At 43.9% G+C, this 21221-nt stretch overlaps 1 protein-coding gene across 2 annotated transcripts; it reads right to left on the reverse strand.

The window, feature by feature from the left end:
* Nucleotides 1-4215: 4215 nt before the first annotated feature.
* Nucleotides 4216-11025, reverse strand: LOC120678954 (receptor-like protein kinase). Of its 2 annotated transcripts, none has more exons than XM_039960424.1 (3): nt 6315-9267; nt 4945-5472; nt 4216-4378 (listed from the first exon to the last, which is right to left on the reverse strand). In XM_039960424.1, exons 1-2 carry the CDS (start codon nt 9265-9267, stop codon nt 5066-5068), a joined length of 3360 nt encoding a protein of 1119 aa, XP_039816358.1. In that variant the 3' UTR covers nt 4216-4378; nt 4945-5065. The 2 variants fall into 2 exon arrangements, with proteins under 2 accessions (XP_039816358.1, XP_039816357.1); XM_039960423.1 differs by lacking the exon at nt 4216-4378 and adding an exon at nt 10771-11025 and having other exon boundaries at nt 5066-5472; nt 6315-9272.
* Between the last annotated feature and the right edge of the window lie 10196 nt (nt 11026-21221).

The following is a 21221-nucleotide window of genomic DNA, read 5'->3' on the forward strand; positions in this document are numbered from 1 at the left end:
TCATACAAAGCAAAACATGAAGAAAGAACTCAAAGAAACGCTTAATTGGATGAGTTCTGCAGAAAACAGGAGCACCGGAAGAACCGATACCTGCAGCATCGGTGCATTCGATGGTTGTCGGAAGTTCCGACGCCCTGGCATCGGTGCAAGTCTGAGCACCAAATGGAGATCAAGCGAAGACCAAGTCAAGATTGCCAGGTCACCGGTTGAACCGACGGCGTAAAGCTAGGCATCGGTGCATTGGATGTACTATGTTCCAGAGACGATGTCAAGCATGCAAGAGCCAAGCCTTCAGCACCGGTTCAACCGATGGTGCACCGGAGTATGGCGTCGGTGCAATGACGTCAGCAGAAGTGGGAGGTCCAACGGCTAGTCCTGGCGCTGTGTGTGACTGGTTTGACCGACGCCCTATGCATCGGTTCAACCGGTGGTCCCTGCAGGCACTGCAACTGTGTTAGGAAGCCAACGGATATTTCAGTTGCTGTAGGTGACCGGAAGTTCCGACGTCCCTGCACCGGAAGTTCCAATGCCTACGCAGAAAACTGGCCAACGGCTAGTAACGGCTCTCTTGAGTTGGTGGCCTATATATATGCCTCACCCCGGCCATTTGAAGTTTGCTGGAGTCTCAAGACATCTCATACACATCCAAGAACACCTCTAAGCCATCCAAGAGCATAAAGATCAAATTCTTAGTCCTTAACACAAGCTTTGTTAGTGTTAGTGCAAGGTTAGCTCTTGAGTGAGTGATAAAGTAAGGTTTAGATCCTTGTGCTGTGGTTTTAGAGTGAACCAAAGTTGTATCTCGGTGCGCCGGCTTCCTTGGAGCTTTGGTGGCTCGCCGGCAAGTCAACGACCCTCCGGTTTGGTGTGGAGCGGCGTCGACGACATTGTGCGGGGGATGAAGACCCTTCCTTCGTGGGCAATCTCCCTTAGTGAAGATTGGGATCAAGGTGACCATGATTGTGTTCACGTAAGAGACTTGATTGCCGGGAAGCGATACTCTTCGTGAGTGCTTCAACAACATGGACGTAGAGGCGCCTCTGTGGCAATCCGAACCACAGGATAAATCCTCGTGTCGAGAGTTCGCTTCCTCTCATCCCTCTCTTTAAGCTTTCGCATTTTATATTGCAACTTGTATGTCTTTACTTTCTTAGTGTAGCATTTTGTTAGGATTGGCTATAAGTTGTAAAACTCTTTTGGGATGAGGATTTCACACTAATATGAACCGTAGTTGCACATCTTGATAGCTTGATTTAATTTAATTTTTGTGCAAATTAATTGGAGCCATAGATTAAAGTTTTAATAATGCCTAATTCACCCGATCCCTCTTTAAACTAGAGCAGCCGATCACTTTCGGTCATGTACCAACGCTTCCGCAAAGAGTAACCCCGACGAAACCGGCCACGGGAGATTTCCCCGGATCACCTGGCGGCTGGCGCGCTCTGGTGGATAAACGTGAAACACAGGGGTGCGTGCGGCCAAGGCGACCGGAATTCAGAAAAAAGCTGAGCATCATTTGGGCCCCGGGAGATCTTTGCCGGGCGACCGAAAATACCACAACGGCCACACCGAACCGAATGTCGGGCCCCGGGGCCTACAGATCCGCCCGCCGCCGTACCATCGCTGCCATGCGGAGACGGGAGGCCACCGGCCACGGCGTGCTGCCGGCAGGTAGGACCGGTCGATCGCTTGCCTGCTTGCGGGGCGCGCCATTTCTCTCTCCTTTGCCGGCCGCCGCCGGCGTCGCGTCGGCTGCCGACCGCCGAGGAGCGCGCGCGACGTCGGCACCGGCCATCGATAGATCGGATACCCTGCCCACAGGGTTCGCGACGAGTCAGGAATGGCGTGTGGATACGTGGGAGCGTGTGATCAGCTACGGGCAAACCACGAGTGCCAAAAGCATCGGACGGAAGTCGGCAGGCAGCAGCGATGTAGCTAACTCCTGACGCAGGCGTGCCACGTCCTGATCCACCAATGGATCGGCGAGGTCTCTCGGTCGGGAAAACCGATGGCGGAAGGGTCCCCGTCCCGCCGAGCGGCACGCGTGTTCGGCCGGCGAGAGCTCCGGACGTGGGTGCAGCGGTCAACTCCGGCCACGCGGCGTTGCGGGGGACACGGCACAGATGCTAACTGAACCGTGCGCCTGGGCGCAGGTAGGCTCTGCGCGACGGCCGACGGCGTCCGAGGCTGTGAGGCGTGGCTGTCGAGCTGGTCGACGAAGTTGCGGGCGTTCGTGGCACAGGGAGTTTAACTGTTTAAGGCCGCCCCAGGTCTGGTCGCGCGTGTGTAAGAAAAGAAAAGCACGCGGTGGTGCTAGTCTGCTACTCCGTCCCAAAATAATTATAAATTTATCCCACAAAAAAATAAAAACTTTGACCTACCTGCCTCAAACGACAAAACAATTTTCGAAATATTCTCAACTAATAGCACATCCACTCATCACAAAAGACAAGAAATATTTTTATAATTTTATATATAGTGTTGGTTTGCGTGTTTGGTTCTAAAATTATATTAATTTTGAGATGGAGGGAGTAGTTTCAATCATGTCGGTTTGCCGCTGACTCTCCCTGCCATTGCCATGAGAGAGGAGGAAGTGAAGTCTGCTTCTTCTTCCTTTTTTTTTAAGTGGGAAGAGAGGTCTGCTGCGCAGGAGTGTCCAGCAGATAGAGTCCCGCATTCCTGCGGGAGCCTAGCCTAGTTGATACCCTAGTGGGCTGGCCAAGTACCCGCAAACCGTCGCCCACCCATAGCGGTAAACTGATCTGGTTTGACCGGTTACCAGTAAAAACCGGTCAAATTCAAAATCTAAATCAAAGACCTCTGTTCAACCGGTTCCTATCAGTAAGCCGACCGGTTAGACTGGTATACCGGTCCGGTTTGAGCGGTAACCGATCGGTTTGAGCGGTAACTGGCCAAATTCAAATTTTTTTCTTTTTTTGGTTTAAATTTAAATGCCCGCAAAGTATACCAAATGAATATTTGTATAACATATTTTAGCCTAAATGAATCCTTCAACCCTCTTTTGTACTACTTTTACATTAATACAATGTATTTGTATACTTCACATGCCCGCAAAGTATACTAAATGAATGAATATTTAAAAAAATTGACACTATTAAATTCGTTGCAACTTGAAGTATTTTTATGAATTTTTCATTTTTAAGAATTCAAATTTGAATTTTAAATTTGGACCGGTTTGAAACCGGCCAGAACCGGAACCGGTCTGGTCCGATTTGACCGGTTACCGGTAAAACCGGACCGGTTCCGGTCGGGATTTTTAATCCTGGCCGCGACACACCACTGGGTCTCCTTGCCCAAAGGCATCTGATCCGCCTGGCCCATGCGCAACAATGGGCCTGCAGCCACTGCCCGCTTTCTCCCTGCGGGCCAACAGGCCAAGTGTGGGGCTAATGCTCTACAATTGTCACCATTTTTTTAAAATCCTTTTTACCTCCCCCAATTTTGAGCCGAATTTACTTTTCGTCCCTGGACAACAAAACCGTCAGTCCAGTCTCCTCATACTCACAAAACCATTTACATAACCTCCTTGAGCGGTTTGAGGATGAGGTGACAGCGGTTTTTCTCCTTTTATTTTATTTTTTATTTTGACTAAATCTTTGTAAAATCATAGTAAATCATAAAAAATAAAAAATTCATAAAATTTGCTTTTTGTGATTTATTGTGATTTTTCAAATTTTTTGTCAAAATAAAAAATAAAAGAAAAAGAGAAAAACCGCTGCCACCTCACCCTTAAACTGCTCAGGAGGTTATGTGAATGGTTTTGTGGGTCTGAGGAGGTTGGACGGACGGTTTTGTTGTTTAGTGAGAAAAAATAGATTCGGCCCAAAATTGAGGGAGGCAAAAAAGACTTTTTTCTTTTTCTTTTTCCTGCAAGCTGGTGCCCGCAGCCCTTGCCGCACTTTTAAAGCTGGGCCATTCCTGGGCCCAAACTACCGCAAGCTAAGAACCTGCCTAACACCAATCTCGTCCTACATATAGGGGTGGTAAAGAGCCCAACATTTTAAACTAGAAAATCTAAAGGCCGGACCCTAAAAGAACCGGACTCTAATCTTATACAATTTTAAACTAAAAAAATCTAAAGGCCTTGTTGGGCTGTGAAGAGGCCACTAAAGCCATGGCCCATTACCACCCCTACCTACATACACAAGTGTTATCGTGAAGATTCAGCACAAGAACACAGCGCGCGGCGTAGAATGGGAGGCCACGATCAAGCAACAGGTTTCAGAAGAACAAGCAGCTTCAGACACTAGCCCAGCATATCCCCACACCACCACCACCACACACAAGCATCTCGCTGTCTGGGGGATGGATGGATCCACATCCGTTTCAATCAAAATAGGCCGTTGTCAGCCTCGTCCTCCACCCAGGGTTTTGTTTCCCGACCGGTAACCGGTAACCGCCGGGCTCCGGTTCCGGTTTACCGGACCGGTTTGACCGGTTACCGGTCGGAACCGGTTGAATTCAAATCCAAATTCAAATAAATTCAAAAGCTTTCGTGCAACCGGTTCCGACCGGTTTACCGGCCGGTTTGATCGGTTTGAATTCAAATCCAAATTCAAAAGCTCCTGTGCAACCGGTTTACCGGCCGGTTTGACCGGTTTGAATTCAAATCCAAATTCAAAAGCTCCCGTGCAACTGGTTTACCGGCCGGTTTGACCGGTGGGCCTTAATGAGCCGGCCCATTTTTTCTTTTTCTTTTTTGATTTAACTTTAAATCCCCGCAAACTATACTAAATGAACGAATTTTTGAGAAAATTTGATACCATTAGATTCATCACAACTTGAAGTATTTTTAGGAATTTTTTAAGAATTTTTCATTTTTTAATTTAAATTTAAATTTTGACTGGTTGGGTATTGGCCGAAACCGGAACCGGTCCGGACCGGTTTGACCGGACCGGTTCCCACCGGTAAGGTTAACCCTGCCTCCACCTCGATCAATCATGGATGCACACCCAAGAACAGAACCAAGCGAGGGAACAAACAAACGCTTCACTGGAGAGCAGAAACTACAACTACAGGCTACAGCTTGGCTGAATCAGAAATCCTACTGTGAGTACGAGCTGCTGTGGGACTGGGACCCCGGCCTCGGTTTCCCCTGCTTCTTGGACAACGACCGGCCGGCGGCGGGTCTCACGCCCGTCAGCTCCTTCACGACGGCGGCCATGGACGGCCTCTGGCTCGCCTCCCTGGCCGCGCACCGGAGCGCGAGCGACAGGACCTTGCGCACCTCCTCCATCTCCACCGTGCCGTAGACTTCCTCCATGAGCGCAGGGTCGCAGACGGCCTCGATCTTGTCGGTGCCGTTCAGCGCGGAGGACACCCAGCCCACTATGTCCGTGTTGTCGGGGAACGAGAGGTCCACCGCCGTCTTCCTGGTGAGCAGCTCCAGCAGCACCACGCCGTAGCTGTACACGTCGGACTCCATGCTGCTCTTGGTGGAAAACGCCAGTTCTGAAAGGCAGCGCACGGCCATTAGGTATGCATACTGATGTGTAATCTGAAGATTAAACTTCATAGCAGCAAGATGGCAAGTTCATCAGCGAATCTTATAACATATATAAGGGCGCGTTTAGTTGCAAAACCAAAAATTTTTGATTGTCACATCATCCCTTTGACCAGATGTTGGGAGGATTTTTCGGACACTAATTAAAAAACTAATTTCAGAACTCACTTGGAAACCGCGAGACGAATCTTTTGAAGCCTTTGACCGCATCATTAGCACATGTTGGTTACTGTAGCACTTATGGCTAATCATACACTAATTAGGCTTAAAAGATTCGTCTCGTCATGTACATCCAAACTGTGTAATTAGTTTTGTTATTTAATTACATTTAGTGCTTCATATATATGTTTAAAGGGGAGGTGAAAATTTTTGGGTGAAAATTTTTGGGAACTAAACGCGCCCTAAATGATGACATGACAGTATCTGGCAAACTGAATTTCCAGAATTCGAATACTGAATAACCACTAATCACACAGATTTTGTTGCTCTAGAGCAAATCTGTGCATGCAAGATGACGGAAAATCCTTCAAGATTAGCTTATTTCACAGTCCCATCAACTAAACAGAAAAGTTCCAGTCATTTCCATGTGCAAAGGGATTAACTGTTTCTAAGATGGCGTTTGTGTGCTATTAAAACCATGAGATGCAGCTGGTAATATGTATGTTTGCACTGAGAGTTTTCTACAAAATGCTTCAGAAACATTTTACAATCCTAATTTTCCAATCAATCATATATGCTAATGAGGAAAAAGAAACAGTTACATCTGCTCTGTTTCAAGTTTCAACCATACCTGGTGCCATATATCCAACGGTGCCAACGATTCCAGTGGTCTGTGGAGCTGAAGGCTGATCCATGAGCTTTGCAATGCCAAAATCTGATATGTGTGGCACCATGTCCTTGTCTAGCAATATATTACTTGGCTTGATATCACGGTGAATTATTGCAGGGCGGCAGTCATCATGAAGATACGCTAAACCATGGGCAGTACCCAGTGCTATTTCATACCGCACACACCAGTCTAAAACTGGTGCTGGCTGAATTACATGCAAAACATCATGAAGGCTGCCTTTGTCCATAAAATCATATAGTATGAACCCATTATTGCTTCTCAACCAAAACTCTTTTAGCTTTACCAGGTTCCTATGCTTAATTTTGTATATTGTCTTCAGTTCTCTTATCATGCTTTTGTATGAACCTTTGTGTGCAGAAATCACAAGCTTCTTTATAGCATACACATCCCCTGACCTCAGTGTAGCCTTGTAAACGGTTCCATGAGCACCTGTGCCGATTATATACTTGTCATCAAAATTTTCAGTCGCCTCTATAACCTCATTTAATTTAGAGGAGGAACCTTCAAACATAGTACTCACTGATTCCTCACTTTTCTTTTTCTGATCTCGAGATTTCAGAAGGATGCAAGCAAGTGCAAGTACCAAAAGTGCTCCCACAAACAATGAACCGAGAACTATGAGAGCAAGCCTGAATCGGCCGTGTACTCTTTTCTTAGATCCTCCACAGGGTTTCAAGACATTAGTTCCCTTACAATAAGAATTATTGGTACTGCAAGAGATACAGAGGCCTGGATTTCCATTAAAGGAACTCGGTGTGAAATTCAGAAACACTAGAAGATTATCTGGGAGTGGTCCACTAAATTCGTTGTAAGAAACATTCAAGGCATGCAAAATATGTAGACTTCCAAATGTAGCAAGGCCTCCTGTGATATTATTAAATGACAAATCTAAACTTTCGAGTGCCACCAAATTACCCAGTCGTGGTGGAATATCCCCCACTAGACCATTGTCACTGAGATTCAAGGCACCCAGGTTTAGCAACCTTCCTAATGCTGAAGGGATACTACCCCCAAGAATATTGCCACCAAGTTGCAGCACAATAAGCATATCCAAGTCCGAGAGAGAATCAGGCAAGCCTCCACTGAATTTATTCTCCTGCAACCGTAGCTCCAACAGAGACTTCAGATTGCTTACTGTACTAAGTGCCGAACCATTCAAAGAGTTAGAACTCAAATCAAGTGAATTCAACTTAGAGCATTTGGCAATTTGCACAGGGAGTGAACCATGTAGAATGTTGTGTGAGAGGTTAAGTTTCCCCAGCTTCACTAAATATCCAATTTCTGGTGGTATTCTGCCAGAAAGCTTGTTTTCTGACCAGTTAATGACAGTAATATTTACACATCTGCTGAAGCTTGCTGGAATGCTACCACTCAAGGAATTGTGACTCAGATCCATATAGTCTAGATTCCTACAGTTTCCAAATTGCGGAATAGTCCCATCAAGATTATTGTTTTGGAGAATGACTCGCTCCAAACTTGGGCAGTCCACAATACTGGATGGGATGCTTCCATTAAGATGATTCAACCCCAAGTCCAAAATTCTCAATCTTTTTCCTGAACAAATATTTGGAGGAATCCCACCAACAAATCTGTTATTTGTGAAATCTATCTGGACCAAAGGGCTATTAAGACCCAGCTTCGGTGGTATGACCCCAGTGAAGAAATTATCAAATAGTGTAATGTTCTGGAGTGACTTCAGCTCAGCTAATACTGCAGGTAGCTTTCCCGTGAAACTGTTACTGTAAATAAGGACACTCTCAAGGGTTGGGATACTCCAAATATTCTCAGGGAACTCTCCTACGAGGCGATTCTCGAACAGAAAGAGCTTTGACAAGATCCGTAAATTTGCATACTCTTTAGGAACAGTGCCCTCAAGCTGGTTTGCATCTAACTCTAGCCACTCAAGCAACCGACAGTTACCGATCTCTGGAGGAATTGGTCCATACAGGGAGTTCTGAGAAAGTAGAAGATATGTGAGGTTGCTCAATAAACCAAGAGAAGTCGGAATTTTGCCAGACATACTATTATTGACAAATCCAAGTTGTGTCAAGCTCCTGCAATTCCCCAGCCATGATGGAATTTCACCCTTTATATTGTTGAATGACAAACTGAATATTTCTAACTTGCAGTTCTCAAATCTGAAAGTGATCTCTCCTGTGAAGCCATTGGTTGTGGCATCAAAATTTCTAAGGCCTTTGATCCTACTCAAGGTTTCTGGAAGACTACCACTCAGTTGATTCTCGTATAGACTGAGGTCCTCTAACTTGGTGCAGTTGCCAATTGAAGCAGGCAAAACTCCAGACAACATATTCCCATACAGCCACAAGACCGTGAGGCTTGTCATCTCACCAACCGAGAGGGGGATCGAACCACTGAGCTGATTGTAATGGAGGTACACGTGCTCCATAAACTGGTTCTTGAACAATTCCTCTGGTATAGTTCCAGTGAGAGAGTTGTCATGTAGTGAGAGTGATACCAATTTCTTGAGGTTGCCCATTGATGCTGGTATCTTGCCGGAAAGGAAGTTTTGGGACAGATCCAATTGTTCAAGCATACTGCAGTTGCCCAATTCAGGAGGGATCAAACCAGATATATTGTTAGCAGATAAGTTGAGGACATGCAGGTATTTTAGAAGCCCGATTTCAGATCCTATGGAACCTGAAACTTCCGATGATGATAGGTCAAGGGAAACCACTCTATTCCTTTTATCGCAACCAACTCCATACCATTTACAAGGAGTTGCATTAAAAGCATTCCAACTGGAGGTTATATTACTTGGTAGTATGAGGTTTTTGGACAGAGCGAGAAGAGCCAGGCCATCCGAACTCAAACTCCATGATGACGAAACTAAGGCAAAGAATAGAAAGAACCAATACCATACAGCCAGCCTCATTGTCCCTGAAAAGGTTTGCATACAGGTCAGTAGATGGTTAAATTTCCTATATGCAAATTTCGGTCAACTTTTAAATAGAATATGGTCTCACTGTGGGGAACTCCCTCACAAATTTCGGTCAAAAGAAGTGAAATCTACTCACAAATCAGTAGGATTTCAGTGAACCAAAACTGCACGCATCCACCATGAAGCAAACCTACTGGAGTTCAGATAATTAAACTAGTAGGGAAGCAAAATGCAGGATGGCAGAACCAAAGCCCGACCTTCATTTCCCCCTCTCACTAGAGGGGTGGTAGAACGAACAATTTTTTTATCAGAAAGCACAGATTATTCCCTGAAGACATTGCAAAGTAGTACCAAAAGGGTCCTCCGAGTCCCAAATAGTGGTTTACACTTCACAGTCTATTCGGAACTTTTTCCATTTGTGAGGGGTTTGAAGCCGGAACTTTTTTTCACTATAAAAAGAATGTACCCAGTGCCGTAGGCTCCTGCACTGTGCAGGTCTGAGGGAGGTTATTAACGGGAGGCCTTTTCCACACACCGTGCAATGTGTAGAGGCCACCGCTCGAACCTGTGACCTCTCGGTTCATAGGCGGCAAGCACTACCACAAACTTTTTTTTCACTATCTTAAATAAAAAAACCAAAAGGGAGCCTGAAACTGTGACGACTAACAAGAAAGATACACAAAGCGGATCCTCTGCTCGACATTAAGGCCCCGTTTGGTTGGGTAGCACAAAACACTGTAGCTCACTTTGACCAATAATTAGAAGTACTAAATAAAAGTATTTTATAAAACTAACTCCACAATCCCTGCGCTACTTCGTGAGACGAATCTAATGAGACCTTTGACCGCACGATTAGAGAATAGTTATTGTAGCATTACTGTAGCCAATCATGTATTAATTACCAGCATTAGATTCGTCGTGAAAAGTTACACACATCCATGAAAAGGTTTTACAAATAAACTTCATTTAATGGCTAATGCATTGAAGATTCTTTTCTTAGCACGTTTTGTGCTATGCATCCAAACGGGGCCTAATTCGCGAGATGGGATCGGGCATCGGAGGTGGTGGAGCGTGGAAGCATTCTCCTTTTCTAATCCGAAGATAAACGCGCACACGTGACACGTGCAAACGCCACCACATGGGCACCTTGATTAGTCGCGCTCCACCTACAACCCCAAGAACCAGAAGCTTCGTCCCTACCCCGCAGATGCGTTTCCCAGGTGAAATTGGCACCCAGGGGAAGCTTGTTTCAGCGAGCTGCAAAGGATACCACTAGCGAATCCGCCGCGCCCTTGGACATTTCCCTGAAACCTAGCAAACAAGCGTCGAATTGGGAGAGGCCGTGCAGCCAAGAACCCAGGAACTTAGCGAGGCCAATGCAGGCCGGCAATGGCGCAACGCGAACGCGAGAGGAGCGGCGGCTCTCCGCTTCAAGAACAAGCAAGCTGTGACCGCGCACACGAGCACATGGGGAGGGCGAGAGAGAGCAGCGCGTACCGGAGTGACTCGGTGCCCGCAGATGAAGCTCCCGTCCTGGGGAACGAATGGGGCCGGGAGACGGTGCCGCGCTAATAATCCGTAGCAGCAGCAGCAACCATGGCGGAAGAGAGAGAGAGAGAGAGAGAGAGAGAGTTTGGGGTCGGGGTGGCCGTTCTAGAGTGGGGAGGGCAGCGCCGGCTGCCTTTGTGGGCGAGTGCGGACAGCGGCGGTGGTTGCAGGTCGCAGTTGCCAGTTGCCGTAACCATGGGTGCGGGTCGGGTGGTTCGCTTCACAGTTCACACCTCACACGCACACGCACACGCACACGCACACGCAGCGCGTCGATACGGAGGAGTGCTGCGGGCTCGTGTCGCGTGGGGGCGCGCTCACACGGGAAGCGAGCGAGTTCAGACTCCAGACTCCTGACGAGAGAGAGAGCACGGCGCTCATCCGAAGTCAGAAAAGAAACCATGGGCGGCCGCAGAGGCAGAGGCAGGTTCACGCGGGACGCGAGCCTGCGAATCTTGCCTTATTTGGGATTATTACTCAAATTACAACCGTGGATTTTTGGCATGGATACACACGCAACTCCATTTTCATCCGGTTGGTCTTGGGAGTTATTTTCCGGTCACCTTTTATTTCAATTTTTTTTCGGTCGCCAACCTGGCACATGTACGTATCATAGCATGAAATAGTTCTGAAGTATGAATCTAGTATATTGTACTGCTTAAAATCCTTATATACTGAGTACAAAACAAATAAGCCTTGAATTTTTTCTAACGTACTAGTGAGTAGTAAATATGCTGGTTCTAGCAGCACGTAGCTAGTAGAAGGTTGAAGTCAAACTCAAATCATGTTTTAACAACCAAACCCAACCCTAATAAGTGTTGTTTAATGGGTTGTTAATGAACTACTAATCGACAGCAGCATCTGTTAGAGATCATTAATTATTCCAATAGCGACGATTCTGTGAGCGGACAACTTTGTCTCTCTTCGTACGTAACCAACTTTGTGTATGTACTTGCATCAACCGACAGCGATAATAAGCACTAAACAAAGCCCCCACAGGGCACACTGCTGAGTCATAGAAAACGACACTATTTGTATATGCGCGAGGAGGGAAACTCGATAGCATTTGCCCTCGTGGTTTTCTTAGCTAAACGCAAAGCTTATCAGTAGTTCAGATGCTAAGTGCCAACCAATCTAACAACTCCTTTACCTACACAAGAGTTTTTCTTTTCTTTCGTTTCTTTTTACGAACGCAAGAGGCTGTTGTTAACAAGGACCTGTTGAGGAGAGCTTTTTGCGGCTTCGGCTTCACCTAATTTGCACAAAATCGAAACACTATTGCGTGAAAACTATTTTGTAATCATAGGCTAAAATGAACAAGAAGCTGCTTCATCGACTTTGGCTTCCCTGATGAAACCGTTTTGGAAGAAGTACTTCCAAATAACCCCTATGTGCGGGAACCAACTGAAACCATCCTTGCGACGGGCTTCTTGTGGGCGATGGCTATTTTATGGTCGACCGTACGGGAGGAGTCCGGTCGATTTCCCGGCAGCTACTTTTTTTTCTTCCATTTTTAGTATTTTTTTTTGTCGTTTTCTGAAAAAAAGTTCATAATTTTTTTAAAGAGACAGATAATTTTTCAAGTAAAAATTTAGTGGAGTAGAAAAAATTTCAAGAAAAATTTTGGTGAGATAAAAAAAAATTACGAGAAAAATTTGACAGAGAGATATTTATGAAATAAAATGAAGAAACTGAAGAAAAAAATTGTACATCCAAATAAAAAACTCGGGTAACATTTTTTCTAAAAAATTTTGTACAAAAAGAAGAAAAAAAAGAAAAAGTAAAAAAAAACAGATCTGGCCGAGGCAGGCGCTGGGGGCGAGCGTCGCCACACCTCCCGCCGCTGGCCCGTCTTCGCAGCGCCTCCCGCCGGCCCCGCCGGGATCCATCTGGAGCAGAGGAATGGGAGGGGGGCCGGGAGAGAGGAAGAAAATCCAACCTAAACTGACCCGACCAGTGTATGGACCAGGCTCAGGCCGAAATCACATGCTGAAATTTTTGATCCAAAAAATCCATCCCGACGTGAAAAATTATACATAAAAAGTCATGTGTTACCCAACCAGGCTCGAACCCAACCACGTGCCGGGCCAAGAAAAATCTGGCCGATGATGGTTGGGTCGGGCCAAGCTCGGTGCCGGGCCAAGAAAAATCTGGCCGATGATGGTTGGGTCGGGCCAAGCTCGGGCCGAAGGGAAATAAACAACAGGTTTCATTTGACCCAACCCTATCGATGATCGGACCTATTCTAAAAAAACATTTTTTAGAACTCTCCTAAAATCCATCTGAAAAGTTACATGAGAATTTATGCACTAAATCTGTGCGAATAAATTGTTACTTATTACTATCCAAAAAATGGGAATAAAAAGATTCAAGAAAGGGAAATCACTAGCATAGTTATTAGGACGAGCTGGATAAACAGAACCAGATTCCTCTTCGGTCTATTTGAAATAAAAGACTAGTGCTCATCCAAACATGACGTACAATCTGGTTAAACTTTTTTTTTTTGCCAAAATCACCCGGTTTACATTGAAGCCCTTCGCTTCCGTTCAGGTTCTACCTCTTGGCCACAATTTCACAATTCGATTTTTGCTGTACTCGCTAAGCCTATCCCAATCCATCGTCAGCACCGCCGGAATCTTGGCACCAGAGTACGGACACAAAGAAACCCCTTCGCGAGGGAGGTGAAGCCGTGAAGGTGGAATGAGCAGGCGGGGGGAATCGGTTTCCCGAACAAAAGGAAAAGTCTGGCAGCAAGGTGGTCTATCACGGGCCCAGTAACTAGTGAAGTAGCGAGCCCAACACTATTATGTAGCGAGCGGACACGCTGTTCAATCAACGCGATACCGTGAGGCATCTTCACAGTACGTGCGTACATGAAGAAATGGACAAGTGGAATTCGAAGCGAGCAGATTATGATTCGATATCTGGGCGCCAACTCAAAGCCGACCGCTCGACCGCTAGCTGCAGGGCGCATGCATGAGGCTGTCCACAATGGCAAGAGCAAGAGCAAATTTGCTCTTGCCTCGTTTCCCACGCCCTCTCTGTCTATAGTGCCAAACAATACATCTACAGTGCCAAACAGTAGATTTACTCCTCCATTTCCTCCTATCGCTGTGGACGGTCTGACAACACCAATTCTGTAGCGTTCCCTTTTCCTCGGTCTTCTTGTCCTAGTCGGGCGCTGTCCGGACCTGCACACCAAGCTACCCTGTGTCTGCTGTGTCGCCAAAGTGAGCACATCCTTATAGGCCGGCCCGAGCCAGTAGTGTCAACCCTTCCACGTACATGCGCGCCGCCGGTTCGCTCGCCTCCGCGCGCCAGGCAGGGCAGCGCATAAGTAATGGCCCGTCCGTGCGCAAGCTCTCGGCAGGATGGAGCTTCATCGACTTCGGCCATTTTGGAAAAAGTACTTCCAAATAACCCCTCTGCATATAGTCATAGCATACAGGTATGGGAACCAACTGAAAGCCGTCCTTGCGACGGGCTTCTTGTGGGCGATGGCTATTTTATAGTTGACTGTTCGATTTTCCGGCAGCTACTTTTTTTCCATTTTTAGTAATTTTTTTGTCGTTTTCTAAAGAAAAAAAAAGTTCATTTTTTTTTTGAAGAGACAGATAATTTTTCAAGTAAAAATTTAGTGGGGTAGAAAAAATTTCAAGAAAAATTTTGGTGAGATAAAAAAAAATTTACGAGAAAATTTTGACAGAGAGATATTTATGAAATAAAATGAAAAAATTGAAGAAAAAAATTGTACATCCAAATAAAAAAACTCGGGTAACATTTTTTTCTAAAAATTTTTGTATGAAAAGAAGAAAAAAAAAGAAAAAGTGAAAAAAAAACGGATCTGGCCGGGGCCGGCGCTGGAGTGAGCGCCGCCGCGCCTCCCGCCGCCGGCCCGTCTCTGCAACGCCTCCCGCCGGCCCGCAGCACCTCCCGCTGCGGCCGGCCCACAGCGCCTCCCGCCGCCGGCCCGTCGGCTCCGCCGCGCCTCCTGCCGGCCCCGTCGGGATCCATCTGGAGCAGAGGAATGGGAGGGGACCGGGAGAGAGGAAGGAAAGGGAGGCCGGGAGCATGGAGATCCAGATGTATCTAGAGCAGATGGGAAGAAAAAAAAGTGAATAGAAAAAGGACAATAGAGGCGAAGTATTGGGCCCATACATGTGACAGTGATGAAAAAAATCGACGGCTCGCTCCAAAACTTACAGTCGAGTGCAAAATCATCTTTGAGCCCAAAATCATCTTTGAGCTTCTTGTGTCCGTGATCGACTGATCGTGCCGAACTGCCTCCTATCAAGCTCTTGGGCTGCGAGCACGTCAAAGATGGTCCTGCAGTCCTGCTGCTCTTCTGACCTTCGGACCCCTGGCACTTGACAATGCTGGTGGCTGGCTTGCCCACTTGTACAAGTCCAGTCAATAGGCAGTCCAGTCCAGTCATCAAGTTACGGGTTGACTCGAGGAGTCTGTTGAATCTTTTTTTCCTTAAAAAAAGCCAACTAAATCAAGAGTGACTAACGTTCAAAAATACTAAATCAAGTGACTGCAACAGCGTGACGACCCTTTCCGGCGTATGCCTGCTGCTGTTTCTGCTAAAGCTGCACACAATTTTTGCCGACGTTCTAACGGACCGAGTCTTTTTTTTTCATGCGCTACGGTAACTTCGAACGCTTGATCACTATTTAGAAGTATTAAATTTGGATAACCGACTAAATCCATTCCATAACCCCCGGGTGAAATCACGAGACGAATGTAATGAATCTAATTATGCAATGATTAGATAATGTCGTGCTACAGTTAACAACCTCTAATGATGGATTAATTAGGCTTAATAGATTCGTCTCGTGATTTCTCATCCATCCATGTAATTAGTTTTATAATTAGTCTATGTTTAATACTTCTAATTTGTAACACCCCGGGTATCATGCAACCCTGAGATATTACACTCTACACTACCAAATGCTGAAAATTAAAGTTTCAACAATAAATACCTATAAACAAGCATGACACGGAAGCAACAATATATAGATATATATGAAAATCGTGATTATCCAACAAGGTAACTCTACATCATGTACAAATATGATTTAAGTTACTATAAGATCTAACAAACTCAGAATTATGCACTAAAACATTATGAGATCCTGGAGAAGTGCATGGCGTGCAACTAACCCACTTTCCTTCATGCTAGCTTTAAGGATGACTTGGGTAGGGATAAACAAGGTGAGATTGAATAATCTCAGCAAGTGAACTATTTTAACAAGCTATTTAAACTGCAATAGATTAGTTAACCATTTTACAAAGTAGCTAGTATCAAAATATAGTTCCACCATTCTCAGATGTACCAAGAGCATAGCAAGGATAAAATGATATTATTTTGATACAGAGCTACTAATAATGAACAATGCAAGATCCAAATACGGTGGTGGTGGTAAACCTCAACACAAACCATAACATATAGGGCTCCGTAGCAACTGTAAATGCCTAATAAATGATGTTGTACCGGTACGGTCACAACCATAGGTTCGCGACATAACTCCAAATGTCATGTAATGGAGTGCAATGCAAATGCAATGCAACACGATTCCAAAGCCAAATATCATATACTCCAAATTCAAATTCTCTGTACTCCATGATGGAAGAATAAAAATAATCCATGATAGTTAATACTAGAGATGCAAACAATATTCTCTCAATATAAACATCACCAACCTGATTGAATAATCATATGTTTCAAACATTAACCAACCACGTTTGAATAACCATATATTCCAAACATCAACCAACCACGTTTGAATAACCATATATTCCAAACATCAACCAACCATGACTGAACAATTATTTGTTGCAAACATCAACCAAATTGTTATTCATATTATTATATCTATAGATATCCTTAATATTAATAAAATAGCGTGTAGCCATTATCAATTTAAATGTCTAAAAGACTAACTCCATATTCCAAACAACAAAAATATCTATCATAAAAAACTTTTCTAAGTAGAGCAAGTCAACCCAAGATTCAGTTCCATATATTTGAACATATATACCAAACAATAGTAAGAAACTACTTCGAACCTTCCTCGTAATCCAAACTCTAATTTATCCACACATGATAGCACTAGGTGACATAAAGTAGCGTAAATGCCACAGAGGTTTTCATACACCAAAGTTAATATACCTCTACTAAACAAGCCCACTCACTAGTAAACTGTCAAGGATTTCATAGATTTTAGTCCCAGAGAATATGTCATAGGATAAATTACTAAGTATATGTCATATGTAAATACACTTTTATCTCCAACCATAAATTCAAAATCCATTACATATAGATCATGTCATTTATCTATTCACCCATGTTGAAGTAAAAAGCCATGTTATCTCTAGATTTATATCAGCACAACGTTTCATACTTCACCCGATCATTATGAGTCATGTCCATATTTGTTATATTATCACATATAAGTATGTGTGATGTATTTTATAAATGGAGGCAGTAAAAATAGAATGTTAAAGTTGTAGCAAGGCAACAACTATGTTCACTTGCCTTTACCGACCATGTAGACATGGCATAGATGCCTCGTAGCAACACCACCTGCTAAATGTTGGCGGTTGATATCGATGATTTTCACCGCAACACTCCACCTGATTTCATGAAATATAGGCCATAACCATGCCATAACCATTATTACTAATGAGTTCCACAAGTTTTGGTGCATATTTGATTTCAGGAACAACATATCCAAAATTGACCCAAAACGGACACTGTTTGGACTGGAAGGCCCGAATCCGATCGACCGGCATACTTTCTGTGGAATCTTGGCATGAGATTTTACCAGTATCATCTAGAGGGAGAAATCAAGCCATTCCAATGTGTAGTTTTCCAGAATGCACGAGTTGGAATAGGGAGGCTTGAACCCTTAGACAAAACGGAGGAATTATATGCCATGATCAGAGCACAAGATATCTACCCATCCAGGAGTGATCTCCAGCTGTTGAGGAGTGTGTCGGTACAATGGAGGGCCAAAATGCCTCCAGAGCCAGGCCGCCTGGCCCAAACTACGTCGGTTTGATGAACGGCCTTTTGCACCGACCTCCAGATAGCATCAGGAGTGTCGAATCGAAGGCGGTGGACAGGTGGCGTGACTCCTAGGCCGACTGGCCTAAGGGAGGCCGCTGGGCCTGACTTTGTCACGCCACGTGTCCAGCCTTTGTGTGGAAGTTACGACGCCGACCTCCTTGCGTGAAGTGTAGGCGACTTCGTGATAACCACCTTGGAAGCACTATAAAAGGGAGCCCCCACCCCTCATTCAAGCCATGGTGAATTGGAGCAAGTCCAAGGTGAAGCGCAACGCTCCACATATCTTTAGAAAATAGGGAGAGAGGCAAGGTGAGAGTCCGGAGAGGAGCCGGAGTGTCGGCCTCTCTCCAACTTTGTGCCTCCGAGGAATGAAGCTTCGATTCGGGTAATTTCATCTTCTTTCGTCAGTATTAATTTCTCTCCTTTACTTTATTAGTACTTGAATACTTGATCTCTCTAGTTGCGTGATCCCTTGTCCGCGTGGATAGCAAGTTCTATCCATTTGGGGTTTCTTCTTGCCTTAACGTGAGGCGAAAGTCAGTGGCTCGATAGTTTAGGTGTGGTACCTAGACTTGGTTAGTTACCTTGGGTTGTGTTCCACCCCATAGAATCGCAGTGGTAGGCGATAGGTGGTGACAACCCTGTCCGTCCTTTGTAGTCCACCACATTTGGGTGTTTTCATAGCAGTAGTTGCCGACAGAATGTTGGACTCCCTTCTCACCCCAGACTGAGTCCTTCTCTTAGGCCGCCGAAACAACTAGAGTATAAGTCAAGTATTCTTGACAGGAGTAGTTAGTAGCACGACGTTAGATTACCTCTACCTATCTTATCTAGACCTCTTGACTCCCGTCATACCCCCGAGATAAACAAGAACCACTACTCAGTACACTTCTCGTTCCTTGTGGATTCGACACCCTAGAATACTCCCGGGTAAAAGCTACATCGGTATCCGTACGCTTGCGGATTTATTCTGTTAGGCTAATGCCTGCCAACACTAAACCACTCATGTATCATAAAAACAACTCCAAAAGACATAGCTAAAAGAGATACAAAAGTGATCCTATGTCCAAAACCCCAATGCAAAAGGGAACCCACGAACAACAATTCTTGTCACCAACATCGATGAAGTGCAGCAATGCTTCTCTTTTTCATATCTATTTTTATACATTGAATGAGGTTACAATCAAATATATATTTCAAAACTACAGAGAAATATTTACAATTTTCATGGAGGAACCTTATTTTTATTATTGCCTTAAGATGGTCAAAACTGCAGTTGAAAATGGAACTTTGAATCTGCCTAGAAGAACAAGATAACAAGCTTCACATTTTCATATCTCCAAATCTATTTTCCCAAACTTCTAAAATTTTGACCAGAAGATAGAGAATTCCATGATCTACAACTTTGGTATTATCCTAATTTGCATTAGAGGTCAACAAAATGGCATAAAGTAGGGTTAAACCTTAACTGAAAAACTCTGTCAACAAAATAATACACCTGAACTTTAAATCCATATATGGAGTTCCACTTATCCAAAAATTATGCTTTTACCAATGTATAAAGATTATGAAAGTTACTATAAGATTCTTCTAGTTAGCACGCCTAATTTTGCTTCTAAGGGTTCCAGAAATCTTATAGATCTAACTCTGTCCAGAATTCGTCAGAATATGACAGTCAACTCATAAAGTCCATATCTTTCAAATTCTTTGGGCTAAAATCACGAAATTGGATGAGCTGCTATATCTGAATGTTCCCTACAACTTTGTAGTTCACCCCATGATTTAGATCGGCCTCCAAATAGCCCAAATCATCCTCTCAACACAGCTACAGTAAAATGACGAATCTGCTTTTCCTTTTTGGACAATGAAAATGTCCGTCCAGCCTCTTCAGACTCATGAAACCGTTCACATAGCCTCCCTGAGCGGTTTGAGTTTGAGGTGACAACGGTTTTTCTCATTTTATTTTATTTTTATTTTGACTAGATCTTTGAAAAATCACAATAAATCATAAAACAAAAAAAATTCAATTTTCTTGAACTCCACATAAGGAGATCTACGTAGTGAACATATTATATGGTATATTTTACTACAAATGTTTTGTTGTAGCTTGAGATACATACTTTCTGTAATTAATTTATAGTTACAGTCTCCATCGTCCAATTATGGTGAAATTTTATGGTGGAATAATCATTATATGATTGAGATGTAGTAAAAATTTTATGATTATTGGATAACGTATGACTGAGTTATTGATTTATCTAGGTTTATCTATAGATTCATCAAGATTTATATATTGATTTATCTTGGTTTACGTAGATAAATCTATGGCTCAGTCATGCATGACCCAATAATCATAAAAATGTTACTACATCTCAATCCTACAATGATTAGACTAATATAGAAATTTCACCATAATTGGACGATAGAGACTGTAGCTATAAATTAATTACAGAAAAGTATATAGCTAAAGGTACAACGAAACATTTGTAGTAAAGTATAACATATAATATATTCACTATGTAGACATACTTATGTAGAGTTCAACAAAATTAGATTTTTCATTTTATGATTTACTGTTATTTTTCAAAGATCTAGTCAAAATAAAAATAAAAGAAAACAAGAAAAACGGCTGCCACCTCAGCCTCAAACCACTTAGAGAGGTTATGTGAACAGTTTCATGAGTCTGAGTAGGCTGGACGGACGGTTTCATTGTCCAGGGAAGCAAAGAAAATTCGACCCAAAATTAAGAGATGCAAAACAGACTTTTTCCTTACATATAAAACAAAACTAGTGAGGTGACCAGCATATTTGCGCGGTTAGTATTGATATTCTAAATATATCTTGCATTTTTTATCTAATTATTATTCATAAATTTAAATTTTTCTCATCACATGCTACTTGCTTCAATAGTCAAGAGTGCTTCTTTGCTGCTAGTGCAGTGGTGCCTCCTTTTGCCTACATCTTTTTTTTTGTCAATGTGGCCGCATGGCAAGCGTAAACTCTAATTCTGTCACGACTGCATATCTCCTTGATATTCGCTACTACCATTAGCTAGTAGTAGTAACGTGTTTCTTATCTGCCAGCCCTTATAGTAATGCTGCTCACTGCTCAGTTCAACTGACTCAGTTATTCTTTTGTTAGCTTCCCTATTTTATGATTCTCTTGGTTGTATGTGGCTACTATGTTTAATTATGTCGTCTGTTGCATGGTGTCATGTCTTCATGTCTTAGTTTCTGTTGGGGAACAATCAATCCAAGTTTCTTACTTTTTGGAAGCCAATAAATCTTCATAGTGCAGAGCACAAGATTCGTTCAAAATTTCAGCA

This window comes from Panicum virgatum, chromosome 6N, assembly GCF_016808335.1.
Source record: "Panicum virgatum strain AP13 chromosome 6N, P.virgatum_v5, whole genome shotgun sequence".
Classification (NCBI taxonomy): Eukaryota; Viridiplantae; Streptophyta; class Magnoliopsida; order Poales; family Poaceae; genus Panicum; species Panicum virgatum.